This window comes from Eucalyptus grandis, chromosome 6 (assembly GCF_016545825.1).
Source record: "Eucalyptus grandis isolate ANBG69807.140 chromosome 6, ASM1654582v1, whole genome shotgun sequence".
NCBI lineage: Eukaryota > Viridiplantae > Streptophyta > Magnoliopsida > Myrtales > Myrtaceae > Eucalyptus > Eucalyptus grandis.
In genome coordinates, this window is record NC_052617.1 from 45,985,801 (window position 1) to 46,001,650 (window position 15,850).

Genomic DNA, 15,850 nt, shown 5'->3' on the forward strand with positions numbered 1-15,850 from the left:
TTGAATCCCGGTCACATGGACAAGCATTAGCGGCCGAATTAAATTCAATCAAAGAGTCAGGAAACTTGAATTCATGCCATGATTGTTGTGATTGCTCATATTAAATTGCAATGTAATGGCTGACCAAGATAATTAGCAGTTAAACAGTAAGTAATTTTATTTTCAAAAATCTCGGCCATTGTGCTTAAACAATAATGACACGAATTCAAGGCAGCTCTCGTTATTAACTCGGGACCTCCTCCTTTGAACAAATTCAACACAACCTAGAGTAAGAGAATAGAGATTATAATCAGACAAAAAAAATAAAATATAGTACTGAAAAGGCCTCATATTTTAATTATTGGGGGCCAATTCCCGTGTGCCCGTAACTCCTATATCCGTAAACATAAACATTAGTCCCAAATCAATCTCGAACTTTTTTTGTCTCTAGAAAAAAATCTTAAACTTTAGGTTTAGTCGAAAATTTGCCTCTAATATTGTTTTGTTTACTAAAAATCATAAACTTTCAATCTATTCTCAAATCTACCCATGTGGTCCACTCTCAAGTTGACGTGGCATTTCCACGTTGATAACATATTCACGTCAATAAGGTGACATGGGAAATTATTTCCAAAGTAAAACCATTCTAGGATATGAAAATTAGAGATGATTAACCGTATTTTTGGACGAAGGAGGGCTAATGGAGACAAATTTGAGATTAGAATAAAAGTTAATGATTATTTTTTCTTCGAATATATTTGGGACTAAACTTAAAATTGAGATTTTTTTTTTTTTAAATAAAGAGAAGTTCTAAGCATATTTGGACTTGACTTAAAGTTTGAAAAAAAAAACTTAAAAATAAAAAAATTGAGACAAAATTAGGACTAAAATTAAAGTTTAAAATTTTTTTAGGGGATCGGGCTCTTTTCCTTTCGATAATTTTCGTCTGTTTTAGGAGTAACACGATTTGTTTGTGCACTTCCACACTTTATTCGAAAAAGCAAGATTCCCGTGTTTTATTTTCCTCTTTTCCCTTCCCTTTAAACAGGGAAGTTTCCCTCCCTTTTCTTATGTAAGAATTTGAGAATATAAACCACAGACTGTAACTTGCATCATCTGCTACCCTCTCGTCACTGTGGATCCTAGGTTCCCCTCAATTCCAGAAGCGATTCGATAGACTTTTACCAATTTTCTCGAGGATGGTGTTCGCGATGCGCTCCTGGTCGGCCAGCACCGATTCAGACACCGAGAGTGTGGGCAAGGTCAGCACTTCGTTTTTTGTGAGCCCGAGCTGACCAAGCTGGATCTTTTCTCTTAAATAATCAATGGAAATAATGATACTTCCATCGGGGACGAAGTGGTTCAAGATTATGTGGGAATTGCATAGACGCTCTCTGGATTCAATCAATCATTTGTTTTAGTTGTAGAGATAAGCTGATCTCTTTGCGAGCTTCTTATTTCTGGGTTAACAAAGGTGGAATGTGCCTATATCTGCAGAAATTAATGCTGGAACTGAAACTGAAAGTGAAGTCTCGCCCCAGTGAGAAAATTAAAAGGAAAGCAATGAAAGTGCTAGCAATGTCGCATCTAGGTACGGCCTTCCTTCTTCCGTAATTATTCAATTTTTGAGTCGACTTTTATGCCAGCGTGAAACTCGATCCACCGATTTTCCAGTACATTGATAGAACCTTTTCAAATTTAAGGCTCTATTCCAAACTGTTCCCTTTGGTTCTGTTCTGTATATTGCACAGGTGTAGATACTATTTGCTTCGACGGAAAAGAAGGGACATTCACGCTCGTTGGCCATATTAATCCAGTTGAGGTGGTGTTCGAACTGCGGAAGATTTGCGTTATATACCTGGTGAGCGTGGCCATTCTGACTGCACAAAACGATATCTTCCCCACAACAGGTACGTCAATACATCGGCATACGCCCTTAATTTGTGTAGAGAATAAAGACAGTAAAAAGAAATTACATTAATATCTCTGGAGGAACTGGTGCGTGCTTAAAGTGATTGATTCGATGAACATGAGAATTACTCTTGTTAAATTGAAAACGTCCTCACGAATTGAAAGGACCAAGTATTCACCTGTAAGCCTTGCTAAGGTGTGCTTCCTCTGCGTAATTGGATTGAATGCTTCTGGTCCAGTCCAGAAGGCCGAGGATTGTTGCAAAAAAGGATGGAAAAAATACCGGGATGAATCACCGGGGCTCACATTCCCTGATCCCTATGTGTGGGGCTTCTATACTGGATGCCTGCATTCCTCTTTGATAAGTCTAACATTTGGAAACCCTTTAGTTAAGGTTATGTCAGTAGCTTAAATCAGCCTTGTCCTGGCAAAAGGAGGCTTTCGGACATGATATTCCTTGATAATCGCTCTGTCAAGTTCCTTTGCCTTGTGAATTTTAATCCCTTTTTTCTTAAATATGTGCAGAGAGGATCACCGAGCTAATACTCATCAAGGACACTGACCGGGAAAGGAAGAGATCTTTAGGAATCCTGATATCTGAAGAGCAACCTGAAAAGTCAAAGAAGCCGCAAGAAGACCAACCACCGCCACAACAAGCCGATTCTTCCATATCTCAAGTAGACGCATCACCTCCTTCTCGTCCTCTTCCTCCTCTGTCTTGCCCTCTTGCTTCCAAGGCTCAACCTTCATCCTCCACAGTTTCACATCCATCTCATGGAAAGTCAGATCAGATGCAAGCCGCTCCTCATCATGCTCCATCGTCTTCGCCTGTTTTTCAGACCAAGAGTCTCACGGCTGTACCAGCACACTCGAGCATTTCTGGGGGAGCTTGCCTTCCCAAAGACATGAAAAATATGGAGGATGAGGGACTGGAAGGGCACGTTCAGCTTTATGACTGCAGTTCACCGCCTCCTTTCTGTGAGTGAACCTCAACTCTCTGCTTATTGTACTTGACATCATCCTGTGCACGATCCTGACGGTCATGTCGAACTTCTGGTCTTTGCATTGATAGAGCATCGATGGCATTGGTGAGCTCAAGAGGCATTATGACCTTCGTGCTGGAGAACAGGCAAGCCGCCTCAAGGAGGCAGATGACACGGCCATCACGCTGCGTAAGCGGGTGGAGGAGCTGGAGGCCAAGGTGTCGGAGGCCAGCATCACGGAACGTCGCCTAATGGATATGATCTGCATAAGCGAGGATAGGCATGATAAGACAAAGATGGAATTGGCTCTTATGCGAGAGAAATTGGACGAGGGGAATCACCGGATTGAGTAATTAGAAGGTGTGATTTCCAGATACCAGAGCAGGATTGCCGCAGCCGAAATAGAGAAGGAGAAAGTGGAAGAGAGGAGGTCTAGAGCCAGCGTCGAGGGAGATTCCATGAGAGCACTCGTCCGAGCCCTGCGGTGCTTGTCCCAGCCCTGTGGCTCCAAGGAGTGTCTCCGTGAGTTCTGTTCATTCTCCTAGTCCCTGACTCCTAGACATGGAGGTGTCAGGTGTGCAAGAAAAGCGCTCTTCTTCCTGCGACTCACTTATTTGGGACTGACCTTGAATTATAAGGGGTTAGACTTTCTTTTCTAAAGGATTCAACCCGTAAATTCGGTGTGCTTCGTTAGGAAACTGGATCCAAACAGGGGTGGTAATTTGTATCGATGGGGTCATTTTAGTTCTTTTCCTATGCGTGCAATGGGACAGTTATCAGTATAGTAAAGTTGGAACTATTTTAACACGAGATGAAGGACAAGCAACTTCATCTCGTGTTAAAATAGTTCGTATTGGTGCGATAGAAATGTATTGGTAGATTCGCTACAATGAATTATCATTATAAAGAGCTTTTTCATTTATTTGGTGCAATAGAATATGTACAAATAGTGACGCATTCTCGAAAATTCTCAACCAGAGGCCATTGGCCATCGTTGATCGAAGAGGATTATGGTTTAGCACTTTGCTCTTACGAAGTAGCAGGTTGATGCACCTTCTTTTAACTGCGTAGCCTATTTTATGGAATTTCTAGCTAAGTGTCGCTATCTATCCCTACTAATCTTCGAACACGATAAGGATTTGGCATTCTTCCTCTGAAATGCTTTTGCCTCGCGGGGACTGCCTGGCTTGCTCAATCCGATGAAATGCTTCATAAATTGCAGGGACCATGTAAGACATGGATTGCAATTTTAAGGAGGCGATCAAAATAAGAAGGTATCTATCCCGAGGTGATAGTCCTTTTTCTAACACTATCTTTGGCAGAGGGTTCATGTTTGAAGGGAAAAAATTACTGAAAAAGTCTCAATTTGTTAATGGCTAATATCGACGATCAAAATAAGAGGTGCCTATCAAACTAAGCAAATAAAAAGTACGAAAAAATATTACACGATCAACACCCTGCCCCAATTAGTGTAGAGGTTTCTCAATAATTCAGTGACTATATGATGACTCATACCGATAGGAAGTGATTTGTATCTGAAGTCTCTAGAAAATGTCTTCCACCTGATCAAAGATGAAGTATCTTGGATTTCTAGCGCAAGTACTACAAACGGCATTAATGGGTATACTGTACAAGTTATTGTACCCAACAGATGCCCACCTCTTATCAAGTGCTCAGCAACCTATTCTTCACTTCGCCCAAGCACTTGCTCGGGAATTCCAAAGAGCAACAACACTTGCTTCCGAGTCCCCCAAAGCAAAAACTGCAGATAAGAAACATGCAGCTCTAGTTTCACGTGTTGTATGTCAAAATATGAAGTTGTGGTGAGAGATAGTCGGGCGATACTCTTCAAAGTTTGTTGCAAGAGAGACTAATTTCATACGTGTAATCTTAAGAGAAAAACCATCGAGATTAAGATAACAGTCATTTCATCCTGTCCTCATTTTGTCTTTCTCATCTCCATATAAAAGTTCATAAGGAATTGTCTGAATAGTATTTTACGTTTGTTCAATCAAAATCTTAATAAGGAATGTATTTTGACTTTTTGTCAACTAAAAATGCTTGAAAACTTTCGGAATATATAAACATTGACACGGAACTTTATTCATAATCTACTCTCTTTTTTTTTCTTTTTTTTTTTTCTTTTGTAATTTGGGTAGCATATCTAATTTTAGCAAGGTGGTAAAAAATTGCCTTCTACCTTCTTTGCGTTCAGTTGATGGAACTTGGCATTTAAGCCAGCTAGAGCCCCGGGTTTGTTTTTAACGCAAACCACCACATGGTCCTTGAGTACCCTCTCCATTTAAGGAGGGTAGGATCCAAACTACCGTCCTCGCGAACTTGCTGTTACCCCAGCAACTGTGGTCCCCTTGCTCCTCTCAGTATTGTTTCTCTCCTGAGAGGCGGGATACGGGGCCCCACTTGGGGACTCTCACCCTTGGAGGTTCTCCCTCCTGTGGGGGTCTTCCCTTAAGCGTTTTATAGACCTGCTCAGGTCTTAAACTAGGTTCTTATGTGTTTTCCAGGGGCCTGGATTTTGCCCCCAACTTGCAATTATTTTTCCCCCAGGGAGAGGGATACCCGATTGTGGCCCCCGGGCCAGCAAGTTGTACGAGGGGCACGGCATTACCCAACCGCGTGGGGCCTTGTTATCGGGGTTGTGCCCCGGAGCGCTGCAATTTAAGGTCTTGCCGAGGACTACCTTATTAAGAAACACAAAAAAACAGGCTCTTTAGTTGGTTTTACTTGCAAGTTTTCTTTTTGTTTTTTCCACTACAGAATTTTAGGGGCAAAGAACCCACCACCGGCTTGACTGTTTCTCTGTCCACTTGCCCGATTTCTTCACGAAAAAGCATCCTTCCTTCCTTCCTTTTTTTCTTTGTCGAATCTTCGAACATGGAAGTTTCCCACCCTTTACATAAGTAAGAGCCAGAGCGCGTATCCCATATTTTCCCGAGAATGGTGTTTGCCATGCGTTCCTGGTCATTCAATACCGATTCAGGCACCAAGAGCGGAGGTAAGTTGAGTACTTCGTTTTTGTGAACACGAGCTGACCAAGCCGGATCTTTTTTAGTAAGAATTCGATGGAGTTAATGATATTATCGGGACCCAGATAGGGTTTTGTCCAATTTTCCCGAGGATGGTGTTTGCGATGCGTTCCTGGTCGGCCAACACCGATTCAGACGCCAAGAGCGGAGGCAAGGTGAGTACTTCGTATTTTGTGAGCACAAGCTGACCAAGCCGGATCCTTTCTAGTGAAAGATCGATGGAAATAATGATATCTCTATTGGGGACGAAGTGGCTGGGGATTATGTGGGAACTGAGCACATGCTCTCTGGATTCCGTCGATCATTTGTTTTAGTCATAGAAATAGGCTGAATCTCAATGTGAGCGTCTTATTTCTTGGTTAACAAAGGTCCAAATATGCCTAATTCGGCAGGAAGAAGCTGGTGTTGAAAGTGAACCTAAATTCCGACCAAATTAGAAGGAAAGCTCTGAGAGTACTATTGGCGTATTCAGGTGGGCCCTTCTTTCAAGTGTTTTCGGGTCGAACTTTTATTCCCATGTCAAACTCGATCCGCTGATTTCCCTCTACAATTTAGACATACAGGAACTTTTCCATTTACCGCTCTCTTCCAACTGTTCCTTTTTGCTCGTCCTGCATATTATGCAGGTGTACATTCTGTTAAGTACGGCCTAACAAGAGAGACACAGGTGCCCGTTGGTTTTGGTATTGATGCAATTAAGGTGGGGTGCACACTGCGGAAGAAATTTGGCTTCGCACAGATTACGACTGTGGGCTTGGTGACTGCATCGAATGATACCTCCCCTACAACAGGTGCATGCATACATCAACACACACCCTTAATACGTGTAGTAGAGAATAAAGATGTAATAGGTTGACTTCTTTTTACATTGAAATCTCCGGAGGAACCAGTGCACGCCGAAAGTGACTGATTCGATGAACATGAGAATCACTCTTTGTTAAATTGAAAATGTTTCCACGAATCAAAAGTACAAAGTCTTCAACCCTAAAGGACAACTACTTGGATGAATCACCGGGACTCACATCCCCAAATCCTTGTCTGAAGGGTAAGGGTGCTTCTCCACTGGGTGCTTGCATTACTCTTTGATAACTCTTACAGTTGGAAAGCCTCAGTAGCTTAAAAATCAGCCTTGTCCTGGCAACCTGCTATATATTTCTTAATTCTCGCTCTTTTAAGTTCCGATGCCTTTGTGATTTTTTATCCGTTTTTTTCTTAATATGCGCAGTGAAAATCACCGAGCTACAACCCACTGAGGACACTGGCCTGGAAAGGAAGAGATCTTTAGGGATACTGATATCTGAAGAGCAACCAGAACAGTCGGAGATTTGGGAAACTTATGGAGGAGAAGGGACTGGGAGGGCATGATCGGCTTTATGCTGCAGTCCGCGAGCTCCTTTCAGTGAGTGAATCTTATTTTTATCCTTGTTGTACTTGACATCATCCCGTGCATGCTCCTGACGGTCATTTTGAACTTCCGGTCTTTATACTGATAGGGCATCGACGACATCGGTAAGCTTAAGAGGCATGGCGACCATCATGCTGGAGAACAGGCCAGCCGCCTCAAGGAGGCAGTGATGCTGCGTAAGCAGGTGGAGGAGCTGGAGGCCAAGGTGTCAATGTTGGAGCGTCGTCTGATGGAGATGCTCTGCATAAGCGAGGATAGGCATGACAGGACAAAGAGGGAATTGGCTCATCTGCGAGAGAAAGCAGACGTGGCGGACCGCCGGATTGAGAACCTGGAAGCTGCTGTTTCCAGATACCAGAGCAGGATTGCAGTAGCTGAGGCAGAGAAGGAGAAAGCAGAAGAGAGGGCGCGTAGGGCTAGCATCAAGGGAGAAACCACGAGCACACCTCGCCGGAGCCCTATAGGAGCGCCCTATAGGCCTATGGCTCCAGGGAGTACCTCCATGAGCTTTGTTCCTTCTCCTGGCGCTAGTCTTGCAGACTTGGAGGTGTGCGAGAAAGCGCTATTTTTCCTGAACTGACCTCTTATTTGGACTATCTTATAATAAGAAATTAAGAGTTTCTTTCCTAAAGGATTCATCCTGCGGATTCGGTGTGCTTCGTTAGGAAATTGAATCCAAATAGAGATGGCTTCTCATATTAATCGGATCATTGTTGTGCCCAAAAATTCGAGTTAAAGAGTTTTTCTTGTGTGCAATGGGACGTATAGAAAAGTTGTGACTATGCTAAGACAAGATGAAGTCGCATCTCCTTTTGATTGTTTTCTTTTTAGTTTCGCCCCTATCTCTAGAAATTTGAATTTTAGTTCCCAAAATTTCACTCTTATGCAATTTGAGTCCATAGTGTTTTTACAACTCTTGCGCGGGCGCTAGCTATAGAACATTGCGGTGATGTAAGTGATGTGATTAGAGATTAGAGTATGACCAAAAAATAAAAAAATTAGAGATCAGAGAGTGTCCTTGAAGTGTTGTGGCCCAAATTAAATTCAATCGAAGGTTAGGAAACTTTAACCGCATCTAGAATCATGTCATAATTTTCATGCTCTCTTTAATTGAATTGCAACGCAATAGCATGATCAGAATAATTAGCGGTTCAACAATCACTCAAAATTTTCTAAATATCTCGGCCTTCGTTATGCAAATATCATGACCGAAATTAAATGCGAGTGAAAGAGGGTAGAGACCGTAATTAGGTTTAATAATAATAATTATATAAAAAAGAAGAAGAGAAAAAGTAGGACTAAAAGAACCTCTAATTTTAGTTATTCTTGTTTCTATAGAAGCATTTAAAAGATGGTGTGGTATTTACAATGTAGTCACTGCTGTTTCTATTCGTAGAAATAAGAAACTAAGGATAGTTGGCGAAGAAACAAAAAATTAAGATCCCTTGGAAGCATGAATTTTTATTCACTTTATATAATAGTATGAACTGTTTAAATTCATTGTTTTCATTTTAAAGTCACCCCCACAAAGCATAGTGTAATTTCTATCCCAACCTCACCAAACCTCGGCAGACATGGGGCGGTATCATTCGTGACTGATGCTGGCTCTGGTTTTCTTGTTCGTGAAACACAAATAGGGAAGGAACACGCCACGATTTCCGGCAACAAGAAAGCCTGTACTAAAGTCCTTAAGGATTTCTTTCTTTTGTTTCCTTTGTTTCTTGTTTCCACTGGAGTTGAGATTTCTAATTCCTTTTCCTTTACTTTCTTTCGAGGCTCTGTTTGGAAAAGGAGGAAAAACAGGGGAATGAAAACGGGCGTGAGAGAGAAGTGGGATTTTGAAATGGAGGAAAAATTCTGAAATTTGATTATTTTCCTCTTCGAGATGTGCTCCCCAAACTTAGCATTAAAGCCAAGAGACTTCTTTTTGACTAAATCCTGGGACAACCGCTTTAATTTCCAATGGCATATGTCTGTTGTGTATAGAAAGAGAAAGGATCCGCAGTTTCCCTTTGCTTTTCTTCTAAAGCACCCAAAATGGGAACAAATGGGAACTGAATTGGTGGAGGTAGACGAGTGAAATCAAAGACGGCATTGCGGATCATTCGATGGAAATCGAAATCAGAGGGGAAAGATAGATAAAAGGTAAAAGAGGAGCAGACAACCGGCCAATCCAAAGGCGGAGGCGACGAGATGCGGCCGCTCCAGTCAGCCACTAACAAGAGAAAGGCCACGAAAAAGAAGTCGGGGTAAAGATGAGGAAAGGGAAAGGGATGTGGGTTTCAGTCAAAAGAAGAGCAGTATGAACAGTACAAGGTGTTAGAAATATACGGCAAATGGCTCAAAAAAATAATGAAGTCAGATTTTGAAACGGGATATCATTCCAATGGTCGCTGATAAAAATCATCCATGATACAATAAAATTTCGATCGAGAATACCCTATGATATTTGTCTAGAGCCTCTCAAGGGAAATAATTGAAATGACGTCTATATTTTTTTGGGAAAGAAATTTTGAAAAGGCTTTCGCATCATGCATCCAAAAACCGACATACTTATTTACATCTTAATGAATGAATGCAAACCTTCGAAAATGGTTGCAAATCGAACATGTACATTCTTAAAAGTTATCTTGAAATAATAATGAAAAAATTATTTCTTTTTAAATTTCGAATTTCATAATTTCCAAACTGATTGAACAAATATAACATTTCAAAGGTTGTAACACAACTAATAAAGATTAGCAAAATGACCACGCGAAATAAAGATTAAAATGATAAACAGAGGATTAGTGCTAAGTGCGCCAAAATTGCACACCCGCACGCTGCATTATCTTCTTTTGAACAAACAGAGGGATTGGAGGCTGCCAACGGGGATAAGAAACTGATAAGTTTCCTAGGATTTTCTCATGTTGGATTTAGTGCAAATTACGGAGCAGGCCGAGCTTAATACCGGCCCGTGAAAGAATTCATGAAAGCACGTCGATCCCCCATTTTTCCGCTCCAAATTTGTTCCTAGCGGGATGGGGACCGGCGAGGCACGGGGAATCCAATCCCTGCGGCCATCCCTAGTCCAGTCTAACCCAAAATTCTTGAAAAAGAAAAGAAAAAGAAGACAGTTGAAAAAAAAAAAAAAAAAAAGAAGACAGTTTACCACGGCACCGCAGGCGGCGAGCTTCTCCCCCTAACGTAAGGGGAGGAGTTCGATTCCCGAGCATCGCAGGGTGACTTACCCGGTGGCACGTGTATGGTGGCTAGCACGTATTGCCCCCAGGGTTTACCCCCGTTACCCTTAGTCTTTCGGGTTGTTCGTGTTGGTACAGTACGCAGGTTCCTTGAGTCACCAAAAAAAAAAAAAGATAGTTGAAAACCACCGTCTGCGGTGGCCTAGCTGGATAAGAGCCCTCATGAAGTCTACCTAGGATAAAGGGGTTCAAATCCCGTAGAACGCACGGATCTTAAGCGCGATGTCGGGGTGGTGGATCATTCGCTAGCGTCGCCCCAAGGTTTGCCCACCGGCTGCTGGCTGTACGGGGTTCCCTGAGTCATAAAAAAAAAAAAACGGTTGAAATCATATTCAAGAAATAGGGATCCAAGAATTGACACCACGATACGTGGAGTTCGACAAAAGAATGTAGAGCTACCCTCTCCTACAACTACAACCACGGAATAAAAACACGTTAATGTTCCAACATCAAGCATCATTTCAGAATGCGATGCCTTGACGAGTCCCATGCGACTCGAATAGCTCGACGGACTAGGTTTCAGAAACAAACAATTAATTTATGGAACAATCGTTTTCTCTAATAAAAATAATGCGCCCAGTTCATTATATAATGGCAATTACCGGGATCAAAGTAGACGTTCATTAATTTTTTTCATAATTATCAAAATTAAGCAACTTACGGTAAATTTTACTGATAGAATAATTAAGATTTCTCATTCTTAACAAATTAACGTATTACCCTATATTACTTGAATTTTTCTATTTTGTTTGTGGACTTTTCTCCACATTTCTATATGTATAGAAATAAAGTAAAATTATTGTCTAAAGTAAGGGTGTTCAAAATAACTGGAAACCGCTCATACCCAAGTCAAAATCAGTGGTTCTCATTTGGATTGATTCGGTTCCTGATCTTGATTTACTAGAACCAATATATACAAATTTAATTCTAAGTTCTAGATGTGGAACCGCTCACTCGTTTTGAGCTAGTACATATGTAAAAAAAAAAATTTAAGTTTTTAAGTTTTAGCTTTTTATATCAAAATCCTAGTTTTCTCTGTCTCTCTTCGTCTCTCATGTCACTCGTTTTGTAGCTTAACCTCCCTCTGTCATTCTCGCTATCAATGGCCTTCGACCTCCCAATCTCTCCATCACTCTCACTTTAGATTGCTTTTAGCCTCATCATTCCCTCTATCATTCTCACTCTCACTCTCAATCTTTTCTGACCTTAAACCTCGTCCTCACTCTCAAGTCTCATGTCTCTTTCAAATTGGGGATATTTTAATGGCTATCCGATTCCCTTGTAGGTTCATGGATTCAACAGATGGTTTTTGATTTTAATTTTTCGAAACCAATTTGATTCTCGAATGAATTCATGGAACTGATAAATAATTTTCTCATTTCCAACTTTTTGGAATCAATTTTTAGGATGTGTTTGGTTCAACATTTTGAAAGCCCATTAAAAAAATGCAAAGCAGTTTAGCCTAAAGGACTTTAAACAAATACAAAGACCTTTTGGTAAATTATGTTTTGAGAAGCAATTTTGAGAGAAATATTGTTTGGTAAAAAACATATTTGAAAAGCCATTTGGGTAATTAATATTATTATTTTTAATTTCATTTATTTAAGATTGAAAAAAATAACGTATGCAAATTTTTAAATATAAATTTTGACAATAATACTAAAAATAATATATTTATTTAAAAAAAAAAAAGACTAAACCCTTCATTGGAATTTTTTAATTTTTATCTATTTAAAATTGAGAAAAAAATAATGTATGCAACTTTTTAAATATAAATTTTGACAAAAAAAAATCAAATATATAAGTAATTTTTTAAAGACCAAAATATATTTAATTTTTTTAGCATTTATATAAGTTTGATTTTTTAACATTATTTTGGCATTTAAAAAAATAATAACGAGGGCAAAATTAGAAATTTGAAAAATGAGTTATGATAGTTTTGGAAAAAAAAAAGTTTTAGTATTTGGCTAAATGTTAAAAGCTTAAAGCTAGTTCTTATTAATATTGGGTTTTCAAACTTTCTCAATACCGACTTTCACTGAAAGTTATTTCAAAATAATTGTAAAACGGTTCAACATTTCTTCAAAGGACTTTGGACATAGAGAATGCTGAACCAAACGCATCCTTGGTGGGGCGATTTTTTATTTTACGGTGGGAAGCTTCTATCTTAAAACCAATCCCCCTAGTCTATGGGCAAGCCAAACCCAGAAGCAAAGTCAACGGGAGACTCGACAGTCGCCCCACAGCGAGAAAAAAACAAAAAAGGAGCATGCGTTTCTGACCATCCATTTGGAAAATAGACTCAATTCCTATCTTCGGATGGTCACCGTATAAATAAATGAATAGACAAATAAATAAATAAATAAATCTTGTCTCGTAATTAAAGTATTCAAGATTTTTACGTGACCCGACATTTCCTGTATTTTCTTAATAATTACGAAAAACCAAAAAAAGAAGAGTTGGGATGCGAATATCTTTCCCCCGGGCCGGAGAAGAACTCATAGAAAAACGCGACGAATAAAAAAGACCATTTCTTCCGAACACAAGAGGAGGCGGGTGGTGGTGGTGGTGTTGCTGCTTCTGGTGCCGTCCACTTCCTTCTTCCCACCTCCATCTTCATCTCTCCCTCCCTCTCTCTCTCTGAATCTACCGAACCCTTCTCGCCGAAGGAGGAGAGAGAGAGAGAGAGAGAGAGACGGGAAGACCATCGCTTTCGGCCATCGCGTGCACGAGCAGTCATGAGGAGAGGCAGATGCGCCGCCGCGGCCGCGAAGAGGGAGGCGGCCGAGATAGCGCCGCCGCCGGTGCCCCATGCGGCTGCGGCGGCGGCGGCGGAACCCAGATACAGGGGCGTCCGGCGGAAGTCGCTGGGCCGATACACGGCCGAGATCAGAGACCCCGGGACGAAGAAGCTCGTGCGGCTCGGCACTTTCGGCTCGCCGGAGGAAGCGGCGCGTGCTTTCGACGCGAAGGCCGTGGCGTTCCGCGGGGTCAAGGCCAGGACCAACTTCCCCGTCGCCCCGTCGAGTTTCCCTCCGGCCGCTTCTCGCGATCTGCGAGCTCCGTTGATTGAATCCAGAAAGTTCGGTCGGAGAGGCGCTCGAGATCTTCGCGGCGACCACCACGACGTCAGCCCGCAGAGACCGACCTCGAGCAGCTTAAGCAGCACCGTGGTGTCGTCCAGTGGTCCTCGACCGTCGCCGCCGCCGGAGACGGCGAAGCGGCGGACTAGGACTCCGCCGCCGCCACCGCCGCCGCCGGAGGATTGTCGGAGCGGCTGCGGTTCCTCATCCACGGTGATTGATGACGAGGGCGAGGATTTCGCGTCTTCGTCGAGAAGAGAACCCTTGCCGTTCGATCTCAACCTCCTCCCTCCGCCGGAGATCGACGATTTCCAGTTCACATCCCTGCGCCTCTAGGGAGGATGAAGACGAACCGACCCGTGTGATTTCTCGCGCTATTTTCTTCTTCTTCCTCGTCTTTATTACTAAGTTAAATCAATTAGCCTCTTCTATCACGACCTTTTATTGTCTCGGGTGATCATTGTCGCCACGACATGTAGCGCAGTGGCGATATGCCGTGTCATCAATCTGAAGTCTGATGTGAGGATAAATGGGGTTCTTTAGGTACCTCGACCCCAGGCTCCCTGAAAGTGTGTTTGTACATTTACCAGATGCAGTAACCACTAAAGAAGTGGATTTGTTCCTCTTCAGTTTCAATTTTTGCTGAATTCTTTATGGCCATCTTGCCTGCACTTTGTCATCCTTGATGTGTGACAGTATGAACTGCGGGAGAAGCTGTGTGATGTTAGGATTGTGATGGCATGTTTGCAGGTTTGAACACTGATTCTGGAGACCACTAAAGGCTTTATTAGTGGACAATGTTCCTTTCGGAAGATGTGTGGATTGTGATTAGCAAGTGTTATTTTTCCTAGTTGGATGAAATAGAAGTCTGGGTCTATATATTTTTCTTGAACAGTGATCGATTCTGTCTAAGTGTTAATTCCAAAAGTATTCAACAAAGGCATTGTAAGATCTTTCCTTCTATAGCAAGTTTGACATTCTGCTGGGACATCTAGATTCCTAGTCGTATTGATTTTCGGTGACTAAGATGTTTTGGTGATCGTTTCACTATGTTGCTGCAACATCCTCAACATGTTTTTATGACAACTTGGGCTGAGAATCCAGATTAAGTAACCTTTCTAAGTTACAGCTACAGGACTCTCGTTCTTAGCTAGATAGAGAGGAGAAAAGAGGCCATTTCTGGAGCTATGCTTGAACAGAAATTAGTCTCTAAAGTTCACCAATTTCCGCATGCATATTGTTTGTTTTTGTCTCTCTGGTTCCGACCGCCAGGAAACTCCTCAATGCCTTTGGATTTTCCAAGGGACGCGGAAATTTTCCTCGGACCAATGCGCAAAGCACTTGATGGATGGCACGATGGGGAATTGAACCCATCTTGGTAGGATAATTTGACCCGTTTTTGGTTCTCTTTTCTAGTCCTTGAAACATAGCGTAGGGACTAACGTCCAAGCGGAGGTTACTGATGTTCCTATGAATTGATGATTGGGACTGTACTTTCTATTTCTTGTTTAGCCCCTGTGTCTGGCTAGAAATGGAAATCGGCTGTTTGTGGAGTTTTATCAGTACCGCAGTTGGCTGGAAAAGCCGGGGAAAACGAAGCTCAAAGTCTGGAAGGAAGCTGATGGATTTCATTGCAGAAGTCCTGGAATTAGCTTTGGTGGGTTTGTAGTCGATGTAAGTTGACAAACAGATCTCTGTCTGGTTCACAATGTTACTTAGAGGAGTTTCAACCAAGAATTTAAAACTAGAAAGACCATATGAAAGGCCATTTGATAGGTTTTAGTTCCTAGACCAATCCCCATTATTGTTATTATTATTTTTTTGCCAACTCAATTGCAGTGACAGGAGTCGCTTTTAACTTTGAGAAGGGGGCACGCAAGGTAAGTACGACTTAAAAAGGGTCTATGCCCATTCAACCACCCAATCTATCAAGAACATTTCACCAGTTAATGCCGCACTCGATTGCAAGGTCATGTTATTCGACCTCGTTTATTCACATTATTTTTAGGCTTGATGCGAGGTGATTTTGGGTTAACGTTCTGTTCAAAAGAGTGCACTGATATCTGGCTCAACCAAACTGTGAAATTAATATGCATTTTTTAGGAAGACAGAGGGAGGTTTGGATGACCAAGCTGAGCCTCGTCTTGACTTTAAGCTCAGGTTCGAAATAGCCCTTCTGTGTAAGGCGATTTCATTCTTC

General features: G+C 41.8%; 3 protein-coding genes across 7 annotated transcripts; all 3 read left to right on the top strand.

Moving 5' to 3' along the window:
* Positions 1 to 1,126: 1,126 nt before the first annotated feature.
* LOC104452122 lies at positions 1,127 to 3,226 on the top strand. The gene is made up of 5 exons (XM_039314612.1): positions 1,127 to 1,241; positions 1,477 to 1,570; positions 1,731 to 1,889; positions 2,416 to 2,831; positions 2,963 to 3,226. Exons 1-5 carry the CDS (start codon positions 1,179 to 1,181, stop codon positions 3,224 to 3,226), a joined length of 996 nt encoding a protein of 331 aa, XP_039170546.1. The 5' UTR covers positions 1,127 to 1,178.
* A 2,554-nt stretch (positions 3,227 to 5,780) lies between these two features.
* LOC104450261 lies at positions 5,781 to 8,080 on the top strand. Of its 5 annotated transcripts, none has more exons than XM_039315369.1 (6): positions 5,781 to 5,889; positions 5,990 to 6,075; positions 6,313 to 6,392; positions 6,547 to 6,965; positions 7,146 to 7,319; positions 7,414 to 8,080. In XM_039315369.1, the coding sequence occupies exons 5-6, from the start codon at positions 7,257 to 7,259 to the stop codon at positions 7,903 to 7,905; spliced, it is 555 nt and encodes a 184-aa protein (XP_039171303.1). In that variant the 5' UTR covers positions 5,781 to 5,889; positions 5,990 to 6,075; positions 6,313 to 6,392; positions 6,547 to 6,965; positions 7,146 to 7,256; the 3' UTR covers positions 7,906 to 8,080. The 5 variants fall into 5 exon arrangements, with proteins under 5 accessions (XP_039171303.1, XP_010063044.2, XP_039171300.1 ...); XM_039315368.1 differs by having other exon boundaries at positions 5,801 to 5,889; positions 5,986 to 6,075; XM_010064742.3 differs by having other exon boundaries at positions 5,800 to 6,075; positions 6,547 to 6,711.
* Positions 8,081 to 13,048: 4,968 nt separating this feature from the next.
* LOC104450262 (ethylene-responsive transcription factor 3) lies at positions 13,049 to 14,304 on the top strand. The gene has a single exon (XM_010064744.3). It carries the CDS (start codon positions 13,306 to 13,308, stop codon positions 13,984 to 13,986), a length of 681 nt encoding a protein of 226 aa, XP_010063046.2. The 5' UTR covers positions 13,049 to 13,305; the 3' UTR covers positions 13,987 to 14,304.
* Positions 14,305 to 15,850: the final 1,546 nt, after the last annotated feature.